The 17618-nt window shown below is 43.0% G+C and overlaps 1 protein-coding gene across 1 annotated transcript in view; it reads right to left on the bottom strand.

Moving 5' to 3' along the window:
• The window catches only part of LOC114653191 (metalloreductase STEAP1-like), a 41445-nt gene that overhangs the window by 23204 nt on the left and 623 nt on the right, over positions 1–17618 (bottom strand). The window contains exon 2 of the mRNA XM_028803372.2: positions 4175–4264. Within this exon, the coding sequence (XP_028659205.2) occupies positions 4175–4258 (84 nt within the window). The 5' untranslated portion in view covers positions 4259–4264. The remainder of the gene's footprint in view (positions 1–4174; positions 4265–17618) is intronic.

Raw genomic sequence — 17618 nt, 5'->3', positions numbered from 1 at the left:
AAAGGGAGCATAGCAGGAGAAGATGTTGGATGTGGCAGAAATGAGAACGTTGAGATGGATGCTTGGAGTTACAAAAAAGTCCAGAATAACAAATGAGACCATTAGAGGAACAACAAAAGCAGGAGAGATATCTAAGAAAGGAAAGGAAAGTAGGATGATGTGGTACGGAGACGTGATGAGGAGAGACAAGAAAGATATAGGCCAAAGAGTGATGGGAGTGGAAGTCCAGGGGAAGAGAAAAATTGAAGGAGGCCCAAAGCGAAGGTGAACAAATAAAGCAGAAGAAGATCTGAAGGAAAATGGTCTGACTGGGGAGGAGATGCAGGACCAAGCTGTTCAGAGAAGGTTCATCAGGAACATTGACCCCAGATGGAAGTGGGAAAGGATAAGGAGGAAGAAAGGTAGCAGTCTGAGTAACACTTCAGTTTAGGTACTGTGAAATGCTTCCATTGCTCATTTACTCTTCCTCACCAAGACCTTAACAAAGATTTCTTTTGGTCTTCTTAACGCTTACAAAGCATCAGTAAAGCTGTTATTCACCAGTGCAATATGGCCTAGTAAAGTAACTTGACTTTGGAATGGTCAGAGGTGGCTTAACTCAGATCTGTTTCTCTTGATATTGCATTCTTCAGTATAAGATGTGTGAATTCTTCACATTCATAAACAATTTTACCAGTGTATCCATTCAGTTACACTTTATAAGTGTCATTATGACCAAAAGAACTCTTCGTTAAGGTCTTGTTACATAACGGTAGATGAGCAACAGATGCACAACCTCAAATAAAGCGCTAACAAAGTCTGCAACCACCAGAACTCTTCTTAGAGTTGTCCGCCTTGGCCAAACTGAGTAATCGAGCAAGAAGGGCCAGGCTAAGTGAGGTGACCAAGAACTCAATGGTCAGTTTAACAGAACTTCAAAAGTCCTCAACTGAGATGGGAGAACCTGTTGGAAGAAAGACCACCCCAGTAGCACTCCATCAATCAGACATTTTAACCAAACTCACTTTTGAGAAAAACGCATGTTACAGCCTAAAGGAAGATCTTTGGGTATGAGGTCTTTGTGTAGAACTCCAAGCACTGCAAGTGAGACCTGGCACTGCTCAACACCTGCCTAATATCACACCTTTGGTGACGCATGGTGGTGACAGCGGCATCGTGCTATGGGGACAGGAGGACTGGTCAGCATTAAGGGAAGGATGAATTCTGCCAAATACAGAGAGGTCCTTGAAGGAAATCTACTCCAGAGTGCATGTCACCTCAGACTGGAGCAACAGTTCACTTTTCAGTACAACAATAACCTGAAACACACAGCCATGACAATGCTAAACTGGCTTGGGGAAAAGTCTCTCTGAGTGTACTTGAGTGGCTCAACCAAAGCCCAGACTTAAACTCCATAGGACATACGAGCAGAGACCAGAAGATGGCAGTGTTACAGATACCTCCTATCTATTCTAATGAGCCTGACAGGATTAGACTGGGATAGGATGCCTTAAAGCCTGGTGTGCCAAGCTTGTAGAGACTCACTCAAGAAGACTAGAAGCAGGAATTCCTACCAAAGGACGCTTCTATAAAGGACTGAATGAAGGGTCTGAATATTTCAGTTTTTGATTTTTAATGAATTTGCAAAGCTTTCTGAAAACACATCTTCACCTTGTTATTATGGGGTACTGAATGTGGATTGCATGGGCAAAAATGACAAATGTATCCATTTAAAATGAAACCTACAACACAATAAAATGTGCAGAAAATGGAGGGGTCCTAGGTGTTTCTGAATCCACCTGTCCATTTTCTGACACTTATCCGGATTAGGGTCATGGGGGCAGCACTCAAAGCAATAATGCTCAGACATCCCTTTACCCCACCACCTCCTCTAACTCCTCTCAGGAGATAATTGAGGCGTTCCAAGGGCAGCTGAAAGATGTAATCTTTCCAGCATGTCCTAGGTCTGCCCCAAGGTCTACTCCAAGCTGGATATGCCCAAAACCCCTTCTCAGGGTACCGTCCAGGAGGCATCTTAATCAGATACCCGGACCACCTCAACTGTCTCCTTTCAATGTGGAGAAGTCTCTCCATGAATTGTCACCTTATCATGGTGGAGAGGTCTGTGTGTTCCAATGATCCTAAGAGATATGAATTAAAGGAATGGATGGATGAGAACTACTTGTCTTTAAACACAGATAAAGCAAAGATGTTAATTATTGGAGGGAATGATGCTGATCACAACAATATTTTGTCATCATTTAACTCAGTTGGAATAACCATTAGTTTTCCTGAATCAGCCCACAATCTAGGAGTTATCTTTGACTCTAGCATGTCATTTAACGTGGACATTACAAAGTTGTCCAAATCAGGTTTCTTCCATCTGAAAAATGTTGGGAAATTAAGGCGCTTTCTAAATAAACAGGATTGTGAGAAATTAATTCCTGCATTTATCTCTAGTAGGACTGACTACTGCAATGCGGTGTTCACTGGATGTTCAAACTGTTCTTTATACAGCCTCCAGTTAATCCAAAATGCTGCTGCAAGAATTATAACAAGAACAAGAAAATACGAACACATAAATCCAGTTCTTAAATCCTTACACTGGCTCCCGGTTAAGTTTAGGGCAGATTTCAAAATCCTCCTTTTAACATATAAAGCATCAAATGTCCGAGGTCCGGCTTATTGGTCTGAACTTATCATGTCTTACAAACCTGAGTGCATATTAAGATCTCAAGATGCCGGCCTGCTTATGATTCCAAGGATTAATAAAATAACAATGGGAGGTCGAGGTTTTAGTTACAGGGCCCCTAAACTGTGGAATGGTCTGCCTGCTACTATAAGAGATGCCCCTTCGGTTTCAGCTTTTAAATCCCAGCTGAAGACTCACGACTTCAGTTTAGCACACCCTGACTAGAGCTGCTGATTAACTGTACAGACTGCATCTCTGTTGTTAGTCATTAGCACTAAAACATAAGTAACATGATCGTTATATATTGTTACTAACCCTCACCTATTCTGTTTCTCTTCTCGGTACTCAAATGTGGCACTTGGTGCCACTGCCCACCTGCCAAGTTGTTCTGCCTGCCTAAGGTAGAGTCATCTCTGATGGAGGATCGCAGGAATCGTGGGAAGGAGGGGTCCTTTTATCAGATTGGCTGGCCCAGCACTGGCCAAATGGGGAAGGCAGCTAGATGGCTGAAGTCTCCAGGACTCTAAACAAATCCAAATCATATTATGGGATATCATTTACTGTTAAATTCTGCTCTGTACTTGTAAAATTGTTATTTTATACTGTATTGAGAATTTGTTCTGTTCTGTGTATTGTATTGTATTGTATTGTATTAAGCCCCTTCTTTTTGACACCCACTGCACGCCTAACCTACCAGGAAAGGGGTCTCTCTTTGACTGCCTTTCCTGAAGTTTCTTCCATTTTTTCCCTACAAGGTTTTTTTGGGAGTTCTTCCTTGTCTTCTTAGAGAGTCAAGGCTGGGGGGGTTGTCAAGAGCAGGGCCTGTTAAAGCCCATTGTGGCACTTCTTGTGTGATTTTGGGCTATACAAAAATAAATTGTATTGTATTGTATATGTTGTTCAGGGCAGTTGTCCCCTGCCGGGGTCACCCGAGGCAAATTGGTCCTAGGTTAGGGATCAGATAAAGAGCGGTTCATACAGAGCCAGGCCTTCTCATTGGCGAGTGCCTGGTGGTCGGACATTTACCCATGGAACCCAGCCGGGCACGGCCCAAAAGAGCAACATAGGTCTGACCTCCAGTGAGCCCACCACCTGCAGGAGGAGCTGCAAGGGTCCAGTGCTTTGTGGCTTAGGTGGTACTCAGAGGCAAGTGCCTTGGCAGACCGATCCCCAGATACCAAATCTGACTGAATCTGTAAAAACATCCTGAGGTTGGTAAGTGTGACGTCCCCAATCAGCCTCACTCTCTGTGTTTCTATTTCATTTATACCTCCATTTTCAGTTTCCTATTTCGTATCACCTGTCCCAGTTTGTCTTTATATTTTTCTGCCCTCATACTTCACACTAATCATCACAGTCATTTTATTTTTAGAGCAAAGCTTCCAATTTTGTGTGACTATCTCATGTATTGAAACACGGATGAGGAAAGCCCTGCTGAGGAGTTAGCCTGCCATTAAAGGGTCTCTGTGCCTTAGTTAAGCCGGCTGTGATGCTGCACTTTACCATATGACAAGTGGACTCCATGCTCCTCATTCTCCGACTGTCCCTGCAGTGATCTTCACAAAGCTCTTCTGTGATCCCAGCCATCAGTTCCTAGGTGAAATACAACAGAGGTTGGTTTAGTTTACTCACATGTGGGGTTTGACAGCGGGAACTCATGAAGATTATTCAAAGTTCAGCACAAATGAGGACTTCAGCACACAGCCTTATTGTGCCCCTCAGAGTCCTGCAATGACTTGGGTTCCACAGCACTGCACTGCACATTCAGAAGGCATTCAGACCCCCTCACTTTCTGCTCTTGTGTTGTAAGATTTCACTTTAAATGGGTACATCTATCATTTTGGCCCATCAATCTACACTTCCTAATCCATAATGATAAAGTCAAAACAAGTTTTGAAAAACAGTTTCCAAAAACTGAAATCTTGCATTCATGGGATTATTCTGACCCTTAATTCAGTACTTTATAGAAGCTCCTTTGGCAGCAATTGTAGCTTTAAGTCTTCCCTGCTAAATCTCTACAAGCTTTGCACCTCTTGCATTTGGGTAGTTTACCCTGCTGTATGGTACCGGGCAGATCCTCTCAAGCTCCGTTTGATTGGATGGAAATCATCTGTAAACTGCCAACGTCTGTTCACTACACGATATGTGGCCAAGCGGCAGGTAGGTACGCTCTGACGTCAAACGTTGGCACTGTATCTGATCGTGTTCAGTGTCCCCCTCGTGGGGAGAATAGCACATGGCTGTGATATCTTTGGCAATCAGCAGCTACCCTCTAAAACACACGTAGCTTGGATCTCTCTCTCTCTCTCTCTCTCTCAAAAACGTCAAACGTTACTCCTTTACAATCTCGAGATTATAATGTCTGCTGAACAAACAGGTATCGCTAGCTAAGCGGAAGGTGAGGTACGCTCCTACATGTGGCGAGAGGTAGAGTGACTCCAATGGAGGCTGGCAACGTTGAGTGAGGAGGGCCTCACCCACCTGGCTCCCCACTCCTGATATCACGCTTCCCCCTCCCCTCTGCCCTGAGCCTCTCTCTCGGATTTGCGTGAATTAATCGGTGCGCCAAAGAAAACTAGGATTCTTAGCACGATGAAAGATGTCGCAAAAGCAACCAGAATGTTCAAGCAAATTACAGAAAAAAACCCGATCTCAATCCGTTAAGTAGTCCTCTCGTGAAAAATGGACAGACAGACAGACAGACAGACAGACAGACAGACTGACTGACTGACTGACTGACTGACTGACTGACTGACTGACTGACAGATGTTGGATTTTATATAGAGACTAGCCATTCCCCTCGGCTCCGCACGCGTAGTAGTGAAACAGGACAAACTTTAAAAATCAAAAAACAAAAAGATATCGCTAGCTAAGCGAAGGCAAGGTCCTCTCCAAAACATGGCCAGAGATAGACTCACTCCCCACTCCTGACGTCATGCTTCCCTCTCCTCTCGTCCCGCAGCCTCTGAATATATCGTTCCTGCAAGCGAACTATGATTCTTACTGCAATGAGAGAAGTCGCAAAATTAACCGAAATGTTCAAGTAAATTATAGAAAAAGGCCAAATCTAAATCCGTTAAGTAGTTCTCTCGTTCGCCTGCTAAGTGGAGGTAACATACTGTGTATATATATATATATATATATATATATATATATATATATATATATATATATATATACATGTATATATATATATATATATATATATATACATGTATATATATATATATATATATATATATATATATATATATATATATATATATATATATATATATATATATATAAATAGAGAGAGAGAGAGAGAGAGAGAGAGAGAGAGAGAGAGATGTGACTCATGATGGTGGCAGAAGAATGTACTCAGAAGTCTATAGAAACATATTTTCTGCCAATTTATGGAGAAATGCGTCCAAACTAATCGGGAGGAACTTCATTATGCAGCAAGACAATGATGATCCCAAACCCACTGCCACCTCAACACAGGACTTCACTCCAATGGAAGGTCTTGGACTGGCCAACTCAATCAGCAGATCTTAAGCCAAGTATACATTTCACCTCCTGAAAAGAAGATTGAAGGGAGAATGGAACCCCGCAAATCAAACAACCACAAGATCTTCTTCTTCTTCTTCTTTTGGCTGCTCCCGTTAGGGGTTGCCACAGCGGATCATCTTCTTCCATATCTTTCTGTCCTCTGCATCTTGTTCTGTCACACCCATCACCTGCATGTCCTCTCTCACCACATCCATAAACATTCTCTTAGGCCATCCTCTTCTCCTCTTACCTGGCAGCTCTATCCTTAGCATCTTTCTCCCTATATACCCAGCATCTCTCCTCTGCACATGTCCAAATCAAAGCAATCTCGCCTCTCTGACTTTGTCTCTCAACCGTCCAACTTGAGCTGACCCTCTGATGTCCTCATTTCTAATCCTATCCATCCTCGTCACACTCAATGCAAATCTTAGCATCTTTAACTCTGCTACTTCCAGCTCTGTCTCCTGCTTTCTGGTCAGTGCCACCGTCTCCAACCCATAGCTGGTCTCACTACCATCTTGTAGACCTTCCCTTTCACTCTTGCTGATACCCGTCTGTCACAAATTACTCCTGACACTCTTTTCCACCCACTCCACCGTGCCTGCACTCTCTTCTTCACCTCTCTTCCATAATCCCCATTACTCTGTACTGTTGATCCCAAGTATTTAAACTCATCCACCTTCGCCAACTCTACTCCCTGCATCCTCACCATTCCACTGACCTCCCTCTCATTCACACACATCTGTTCTGTCTTGTTCCTACTGACCTTCATTCCTCTCCTCCTCCTCATATCTCCACCTCTCCAGGGTCTCCTCAACCTGCTCCCTACTATCACTACAGATCTCAATGTCATCAGCAAACATCACAGTCCACGGGGACTCCTGTCTAATCTTGTCTGTCAACCTGTCCATCCCTGATGTAATCCCACATCCAACTTGAAGGCATCCATCACTCCTACCGCAGACCTCACCACAGTCACACTTCCCTCGTACATATCCTTTACCACTCTTATGTACTTCTCTGCCACTCCTGACTTCCTCATACAATACCACAGCTTCTCTCTCTGCAGCTCCTTCTGGCCTTCTCTAAACTTCACCATCAACATCCTCAGAGCAAATATTGCATCTGTGGTGCTCTTTCTTGGCATGAAACCATCCTGCTGCTCACTGATCATCACCTCCTTTTTTATCTGAGCCCCCACTACTCTTTCCCATAACGTCATGCTGTGGCTCATCAACTTTATCCCCCTGTAGTTACTACAGTCCTGCACATCCCCCTTATTCTTAAATATCAGCACCAGTACACTTCTTCTCCACTCCTCAGGCATCCTCTCACTTTCCAAGATTACATTAAACAATCTGGTTTAAAACTCCACTGCCAACTCTCGTAAACACCTCCATGCTTCCATAATTATGTCATCTGGACCAACAGCCTTTTCATTTTTCATCCTCTTCATAGCTGTCCTTACTTCCTCCTTGCTAATCCGTTGCACTTCCTGATTCACTATCTCCACATCATTCAACCTCTTCTCTGTCTTGTTCTCTTCATTCATCAGCCTTTCAAAATACTCTTTCCATCTGCTCAACACACTCTCCTCGCTTGTTAGTACGTTTCCATCTTTATCCTTTATCGCCCTTACCTACTGCACATCTTTTCCAGCTTGGTCCCTCTGTCTAGCCAATCGGTCCTTTTCTCCCTCCTTAGTGTCCATCCTCTCATACAACTCATCATACGCCTTTTCTTTAGCCTTCATCACCTCTCTCTTCACCTTGCGCCTTATCTCCTTGTACTCTTGTCTACTTTCTGCATCTCTCTGACTATCCCACTTCTTCTTCGCCATCCTCTTCCTCTGTATACTCTCCTGTATTTCCTCATTCCACTACCAGGTCTCCTTTTCCTCCTTCCTCTTTCCAGATGTCACACCAAGCATCCTTCTTGCTGTCACTCTTACTACATTTGCTGTAGTTTCCCAGTTGTCTGGTGACTCTTCACTTCCGCCCAGTGCCTGTCTCACCTCCTCCCTAAACTCAACCTTGCAGTCTTCCTTTTTCAACTTCCACCATTTGATCCTTGGCTCTACCCTCACTCTCTTCCTCTTCTTGATCTCCAATGTCATCCTACAGACCACCATCCTATGCTGCTTAACTACACTTTCCTCTGCCACCACTTTACAGTCTTCAGTCTCCTTCTGATTGACTCTTCTGCATAGGATGTAATCTACCTGTGTGCATCTTCCTCCACTCTTGTACGTCACCCTGTGTTCCTCCCTCTTCTTAAAATATGTATTCACCACAGTCATGTCTGTCCTTTTAGCAAAATCCACAACCACTACAAGATGCTGGGGTAAAAGCCTGGAAAGGTGTCACCAATGAAGAGACAAGAAATCTGGTGGAGTCTGTGGGTCATAGGCTTGGTGCAACCAAATATGAAATATTTTTGACTTGAATTTAGTTGATAACATTCTGTCCCAATATCTTGGCTCACTTGAAAAGCCAGGTGGTTTGATACAAAATGTTCTGCTCTCTTCTATGTTGTGTAACTTATCAAGATGGAAGCACAAGGGAATAAAAGCTAAAACTCTTTTCTGTCTTCTCACCTTCATCTCACACACAGATGTCCTCAGTGTGCAGAAAAAACAAATTCATTGGCCTTGCTGTTCCCATACTTTGGGGTAGCTGTACATCAGCATCCTGCAGTCACAAAGGCCATCCATGACCCGTCGACGTTTAAAGTGCGCCTATCCACTATTTAATTCACCCAGTGCCAGTTTTGAGCCCTTTCACTTTTTGCTTGAGCTCCAGTCGAGATCCAAGATAAAGAGGTGGCATTGCGGGGTTTGCTTTTGGACGGGGTCACCTTGGCATTGACTGTGAGTTTCAGGTCCCACTGTTTTAAGAGCCAGTAGTCGATTTGCTGGGGGTGACTTTGTACACTGAAGTTGTCAGCTCGTCGCAGTCCTATACTTGTGCTCACTTGGGTGGTGTCATACAAAACATGCTGATCTGTTCTGTGTTGTGGACCATATCAGGATGGAAGCACCAGGGAATAAAAGCTGAACTTCTGATCTCTCTTCTCATATTCATCTTTTGATCTCACACACGGCAAAAACAAATTAATTGGCCTTGCTGTTCCAGTTCTTTTGAAGGGGACTGTATCTCAAAGCAAAGATTTACAAGACTGTCATCCAACCAGTAACCGTATACATACAGAAAGGAACACTGGCTGGCATCTGTAAAGCACAAACAAATGCCCCATGTCATAGAGATGTGCAGACTCCACTGGTCACTAGGCCTCTCTCGACTCAACCACATCATGAACAAAAGTCAGGCAGCAGCAGACTGTCCACTCTCAAAGATGTGGGGATGATCACAAATGTTGCGCTGATCGCAGAGAAGATGCCACCGATGGCATGGTCACGTAATTCACAATGACAACAGCTCAACTGCAAAGACGGCTCTACAGCTGAGACCCCAGGCCCAAATGACATGATGGCTCAATCAGCTGAAAGATGACATCACTCTAGGCCGGAATTAGAGGAGACTGGCATGATCGACTGGCAAAGTTGGGTCAAACGCTAGGAAACACATCTGGATAAAAAAAGACACCTATGTCAGGATACTATTCATAGACTTTAGCTCCGCCTTCAGCACAATCATCCCTCCAAAGCTGGTTGTAAAACTGAGCAGATTGGGCCTGAATACCACCCTCTGCAATAGGGTCCTGGACTTCTTGACAGAGAGGCCCCAGTCAGTTCGGATGGGCTGCAACACCTCCAGCAACATCACACTGAGCACTGGAGCGCAGCAGGGCTGTGTGCTTAGTCCACTGCTCTTCACCCTGCTGACTCACGACTGCACAGCCATGCACAACACCAACCACATCATCAAGTTTGTGGATGATACAACGGTGCTTGGACTGATAAGCAGGAATGATGAAACAGTATACAGAAATGAGGTGGAACGGTTGTCCGCATGGTGTGAAGGCAACAATCTATCTCTCAGTGTCGACAAGACAAAAGAGATAATTGTGGACTTCAGAAAATCACATCCTGCCCACATTCCACTCAGCATCAACGGTTCAGATGTGGAGACTGTTAGGAGTATCAAGTTTCTCGGTGTGCACATAACTGAGGAACTTACATGGACGCATAACACCTCATCACTAATCAAGAAAGCCCAGCAGAGACTACACTTCCTGAGGCGGCTGAATTGAGCAAGTCTTCCCCTTTCCATCCTCACCATGTTCTACAGAGACACCATTGAGAGTGTACTGACCAGCTGCATCACTGACAGGTATGGCAACTGCAACATATTCGACCACAAAGGTTAGTGAAGACAGCAGAGAACATTATTGGGGTGCCTCTCCCTTCACTACAGGACATATTTTACAAACGCAGTGTCTGCAAGGCCTGTGCAGGACCCCCTTACACCCCTCACATGGACTTTTCACACTTCCGCCATCCAAGAGAAGATACTGCAGCATCAGAGCCAGATCTGCCAGGCTGCTGCAGGAGAGTTTTTACCCCCAAGCTGTCAGATGCCTTAACACCAGGCTGCCCCCTGGGATCTTCCACACGACCTCAACCACCTCTAAAAACAGAACTTTAATACATGCGAGCCACTGTCCTGTGAAGACGAGTGTGCAGGGAGGAAAGAACTGAAAATCTCATACTGACCTTGAAGGATTTGGACACTCTTGATATCCTTCTGTTGTGAAACATTCTGACCTGTTATTGTTTACACATGTCTTCAACAACTATTATTATACACTGATCATTTCTGTATTATCTATATCTATTATTTAGTTATTATATTACAGATCTATTGACTATATTTATGTATCTAGATTGCAAATACCATACATTGCATCAATGTTCATATTGCTAACTACACGTCAATATTGATGCTACTTCTTTGTCTTGTCTTTGCACAGTGACTTGTCTTGTTTGTATTTTCATTTTAAATTTCAATTTAAATTTTAATTCTATTTTTAATTTATTGTTTGCACTTCATGTTGTTACACTGTGGAACCTGAGCTTCGCAATTTCGTCTATCTGTATACTTGTATATGGTTGAGATGACAATAAAGTTCACTTTGACTTTGAAATAGTGAATCAAGTGCTCAAAGACACCTAGTGGAGACTAATGGAAGTGCATTTAAGATGAATGCCCAGCATGCTCTTTTTAGCATCCTTCACTCACTCACACAGGTTTACCTGAACTCCGTACAAGAATTTCTCAAGTAAAGCCCCCCACTTGTGCCCTTGACCATTCCAAACAGGCTTTTGTAAAGAAGTCCCCGATGCACCAGTAACAGATGGTGTACCTGACATGGTGAACTCATTAGATATGGGGGTCTTCCCAGATCTTGTTAAACCCAAGATCAACGAAAATAATCTCGACTCCTCTGTGCTTGATGACTCGAGACTGATTTCTAACCATGTGTTTCTTATGTAAAAATCTGGAAAAGTCATTTTCAGCGATTAAATGGATGTCTAAATAAACATTCAGTCTGGTTTTATTACAGATAGATAGATAGATAGATAGATAGATAGATAGATAGATAGATAGATAGATAGATAGATACTTTATTAATCCCAAATTCACAAAGTTGACTACCTGAATGGACGAGTCTCGGCGTGTAAAAATCCATGTCCAAGTAGTAAAAAGTGTCCAGGGAACGAGTCCACATAAAAGAAAGTGGTAGGGGTGATCAGTGAAATAGAGAAAAATAGAGAAAAAGGTAGGAAGATAAAGTCATACACGGAGCTGCTGGAAAGGCTGCCACTCACGGCGGTGCCCGAGACAAATCACAGTACAGAAACTGCACCAGTAGAATAAAACATAACTTAGCATTTGACACCAGCTTTGATGGTATCACAACCCAGTTTTACCATTTCATGTTCATTGACCACCCAAAAGTGGTGGGGTCATCCTCGATGAAACGAGTGCCATCATAACAGCAGGGAGCGGGGCAGTTTCAAACCTAGGTGAGACAAGGACAAACCGTAGGAGCCCCTGTTGTCGTGCCGTGCGGTCAATTGCATGAGTGAGCTCTTGCCACCCACCATGACCCACTCTCACACCTAGTGGTGGCAGCCTATGACCCAGTGGTTGAGAATCACTGCCACAGGCTGTGTGGCATGAATCATCTTAAACATTGGGTGGGTCTCCCAGGCAGTGTCTTAAATTGGTTTCAATCTTGTTTAACAGGCAGACAAATCTTTATCATTTGTGGTGATCGTAGTTCAGAGAACAAGGATGTTCTGCACAATGTACCACAAGAGTCTGTTCTGGGCCCAGCATTGTTTTCAGTCTCCACACTCCCATTAGGTCAGATGATCTGACAACACAAAGTGAACTATCGGCTATGCAGATGACACCCAGCTTTACTTCTCTATAGCACTTGATGATCCAGACACTCTGGAATCTCTGACCCAATGTATCTCTGAATGGACGAGTGGGAATTTTTCCCCAAGTGAGATCATAATACAGCTCAAAGAATGCATCACCAAGAAAATCTGAGCAAATCACACCGATCTTAACATCATTACATTAGTTACCTGTGTCCTATTGACCGGACTTTAAAATACTACAAATGGTAGATAAATCTTTCGCTATTTCCTGTATTTTGGAGTACCTGTCCCCTGACATTCTAAGTTGTAACCTCAGATCTTCAAGTGGTGGTCTGCTTTTTATTCCAAGCGATAACTGCATAAAAAAGCGATGAGGTGACCTTTGCTGGTATGCACCGACAATCTGGAAAACTTTAACAATAGAAATATGTCAGGCTAATACCGTAAAACAACAAAAAACTAGAAACCACCTTGGATTTTTTATAGCTCCATTCTAGTTCTGCTAATTAACTTCTGTTCCCTTCATTTTAATTGTCTTCTGTGATATGGCTGCTATATAGCGCCCGACCCGACACAGACTCACACTGAGGCACGTGTAAAACACTAAGAACTTTTATTTTTCTTCACCTGGGGGGCACATCTTCCCCATGAACCCCACAGGCAATACACAGTCCCAAAAGCACTTTAAGGCAACACAAAACACTTTTCTGGTGGCACCGGCACCATCGTCATCGTCATCGTCATCCTCATCCTCATCCTCATCCTCATCCTCATCCTCATCCTCATCCTGTCTAGCTTCGTCCTCCACCTCCCGAGTCTGGCCCTTGAGTAGTGGCTGCAGGCTCTTGTTGTAGCCCTCCCAGTAGTGCTCCAGGTGGTAATTGGCCTAATTAGGCTGCACTTCCGGGTGTGGCTGCATTCCAGCCCACAGAGGCTCGTCAAGCTGTGCAGCTCCTCCGGGTGGTGGCCACGGAGCACAACAGGTCTGAGTCCTGAAGTCCCACATCTGTGGCCCCGATGTAACCCAGGAGGGCTGCCACCATGCATTCCGGGGGACGTATAGTGCATCCCATGGCTTCTTCCCCGGATCCAGTGTTGAAGGGGCATCCCAGCCGGGCATGGGACCCAGCCACCCGTCACACTTCTTATTTTAAGATTTGGTTCTCTGAATTGCTTCATTTTATTCCTTAATTGGCACCCAAACAGAAATGAGGTGTGAAGCGAGCCAACAGATTACCTTCTTTTCATTCCAACCAGTTTCTTAATTAGACGTCGATTCTTTTAAACCCATTGTTTGATTCAATGGCTTGCTCTGTGCTCTCATTCTGCCAAAGCAAATTTTTCCCAAAACTGTTGAATTTCATTTTTCTAAGAGCACTGAAAAAATGTTATTACTGAGACCTTCTCCATTCTTTAGTTTCAGATATTGTATGATAGACACAGGGTAGCTGGTCATGGCTTGGCTCCTGTTGTGTCTTATTATTCTATGGTTGCAAATTAAAGAAATAATTAAGGGGTCTGAGTCTCAATGAAGGCGAAAGAGTTAATTAGCAGCAAAACGGGTCATCAATTTAGAAAATTGTTAAAATTGAAAATCTGCAGCCACATAACACTCGAGGACCGGAGCTGGAGACCCCTGTTCTAGTTCTACACCTAGAGACATTCACAGCCTTATCATATTCTCCATGATTTGCGATCTTTACTAATTTCTCCTTTTCTCTGCATTCTTTTCCAGTTTTTCTGCGGTGCCGTTTTGTGACACCACTGCCTGATCAAAGTCCTGATGCTCAGTGGGCCCCCGACTATCTGCAAGACCCACTACATTGAATCTTCAAGGACAAAGCCTAAATAATTCAGGGATAACTTCAGTACATTTATGTTAGGTAGAATGTCCAATGGGGGCTGGCTGATCAGCTGGCTTTGAACCCCCTGCAGATTATGCTTTTCCCCCAGCTTATCTGGAGTTTACTTTTTCATTTTTTCTGTCCACCCCAGCCATTATTTGACGCATCTTTAGAGATTTAGAAATCAATTCTTTACATAAGAACTCTACTTCTGTATCCACATTAATAAAAGGACAAGTGTCTATGTCTTGGACGGAGTGGTGGCTCTGAGGCTAGGGATATGCATTGGCAATTAGAAGGTTGCTGGTTCAAATCCCGTAAATGCCGAAAAAGGAACTCTGCTCTGTTGGGCCCTTCAGCAAGGCCCTTAACCTGCAATTGCTGAGCTCTTTGAGTAGTGAGAAAAGCGCTATATAAATGCAATTAATTAATTTATGTATATGTATGTTTGTCCCCTTTCGATGTCTCTGTTATATACAACTTTGTAAGAGATTCGTAAAAACAGTGCCCATGTTTGTGATGTGCCATTTGTTGGAATGAAAAATGCAATGCATTTTATTACTGCAAATGTTTGTTGTGCACCATCTGTTGAAATGTATTACTGCAAATGTTTGTGGTGCACCATCTGTTGAAATGCATTTAATTACTTCAAATGTGTGTAAAGTGTCATCTGTTAGAATGACAAATTAAATGCATTTTATTACTGCAAATGTTTGTGGTGCACCATCTGTTGAAAAGTATTACTGCAAATGTTTGTGATGTGCCATCTGTTGGAATGGAAAATGCAATGCATTTTATTACTGCAAATGTTTGTGGTGCACCATCTGTTGAAATGCATTACTGCAAATGTTTGTGATGTGCCATCTGTTGAAATGCATTACTGCAAATGTTTGTGATGTGCTATCTCTTGTAATGAAAAATGCAATGCATTACTGCAAATGTTTGTGGTGCACCATCTGTTGAAATGCATTACTGCAAATGTTTGTGATGTGCCATCTGTTAGAATGAAAATGCAATGCATTTTATTACTGCAAATGTTTGTGGTGCACCATCTGTTAAGATGCATTACTGCAAATGTTTGTGATGTGCCATCTGTTGGAATGAAAAATGAAATGCTTTTTATTACTACAAATGTTTGTGGTGCACCATCTGTTGAAATGCTTTGCTGCAAATGTTTGTGATGTGCTGTCTGTTGGAATGAAAAATGCAATGCATTTTATTACTGCAAATGTTTGTGGTGCACCATCTGTTGAAATGCATTTTATTATTTCAATTGTTTGTGAAGTGTCATCTGTTGGAATGACAAATGAAATGCATTATTCTACTACATGCATTACAAAATACATTCCAAGAGGTAGTGCAATTCAACACATTAATGCTGATCCCGCTGAGGTCTTCATTGATTACTTAGATTTCATCCCTTCTAAGACATGTAGCATTGCTAGTTAATTATATATCTGCATTATGTAAGCGTGTATTGATTTGTTTTTTGAATGTTATTTATTCATTATTATTCTTATTTGATTATAATGTATATTTTGTATTTATTCACTGTTATTCTTATCTGATTATAATGTATTTTTCTATTTCTCTGACCTTTTCTAAAACACTTTGAGCTCCATTGTATGAACATGTGCTATAGAAATAAAAGTTATTGTTTTTGGATACTGGGAAGCATCTCATACAAGGAGTAAAAATGAGTAGATGGACAGATGTTAAATGCACTATATAACGGATATCTGGATTGATAGATGGATAGATATGAAAGGCATCATATAATGATTAGATTTATGGCACTTTTCACATTTATCTAATAAAAACTAGATGTAAATGTCACTATGAAATACATACAGCTTGATAAGTTGGAGAAGTGATGTGAAAGACACTATATAATAAGGAGTTGGACAGATGTGAAAGGCACTATATAATACATTGCTGTAAAAGGAAGTACATACAGTAACGTGCAGATGTACTGATAGATGAGTAGTTGTTGAATAAATTACATAACAGATAGAACAAGTGATATACACATAAAGGCACTAAAATAACCGACAGACATGTGAGAGGCAGTAGATATTGGCAGGCAGTGTGGCAGATCGGTTAGGCTTTGGACTCTGGACCCTGAGGTCGGGGTTCTAATCCTGCTACTGAGACTGCGTGACCACGAGGAGGTCACTTCACCTGCCTGTACTCCAATTGGAAAAACAAAACAAGTGTAACCAATTGGATCTCGGGTACTATAATAACAGATAATAAAGCATCACTTCAGATTAGGTGTCCCTAACATGATGTGCTTACCATGTAATTAATTACCTGTATAATTAAGAGTAACAAGGTGTTATTACCTTGTACTTACTGTGTAATAAAGTGATATGGATAATAGTTGCTGTGCGATATGGTTTCTTTAGTACTGTGTCTCTTCGGAGAACCCTTGGGCCCTGCTGGTTTGACTTTGTGTTGCTCATGGAGTCCTCAATGAGGCACATGACCTGCATTGTAAGGAAGCACCAATTACGGCCATGTGGTGCGACTCCCTGTGGGTTACCAGGCTCAAAGGACCCTCACTGCTGAAGACCCAAGTGGCTGGACCAGGGCAAGGGAACATCCACATAGAGTAACACCAGGCTACAGCAGATAGATGGTTATTTCCGGAGGGTGGGATGGGACCATGTGTCTGCCTGGGGGGCGGGGGTCACCAACTGGGTGCAGCAATGCACTATGCCAGTGCATGCCCCTCAACATGACCTGACCTGCTATATGGTAGACAGGCAAGAAAGGCACTATATAATAGATAAACACAAAGGGAATAAACCAGCTTGACTCATCTGGCAGTCCCTCAGTGACTAGAATGTAACTTCTGATGATTTTTGATACGCGTGTCGCGGCTCTGATGGGTATTTTACGCATCTGCATGAAGATCCCAGCCAGGCTCGATGTCACTCGCGGGTCACATTTAAAAAATCAATTAAGCCACAGTGGACAGAGAACGAATGTCAAATTGTCTTGTTATAATGTTACGACAGCTTCTTCCGTGGACTGCGGTGCCCCAATGACTCACAGAAGTGTCGCCTGTGACCCTGCTGCCTGTCGCGCTCCTCCTTCCGTGTGTCACGCGCGCTCCACGTGTCACACTGTTCTTCTTTCTTTCCTCCACAATTCTCCCGAGCGCCCGAATCCCCGCCAGTTTCGTCCGAGCGCCAAATAACTCGAGCCGATC

This window comes from Erpetoichthys calabaricus, chromosome 6, assembly GCF_900747795.2.
Source record: "Erpetoichthys calabaricus chromosome 6, fErpCal1.3, whole genome shotgun sequence".
Lineage (NCBI taxonomy): Eukaryota > Metazoa > Chordata > Cladistia > Polypteriformes > Polypteridae > Erpetoichthys > Erpetoichthys calabaricus.
The sequence above is the reverse complement of the archived record's forward strand: the minus strand, read 5'-3'. Positions and strand labels throughout refer to the sequence as shown.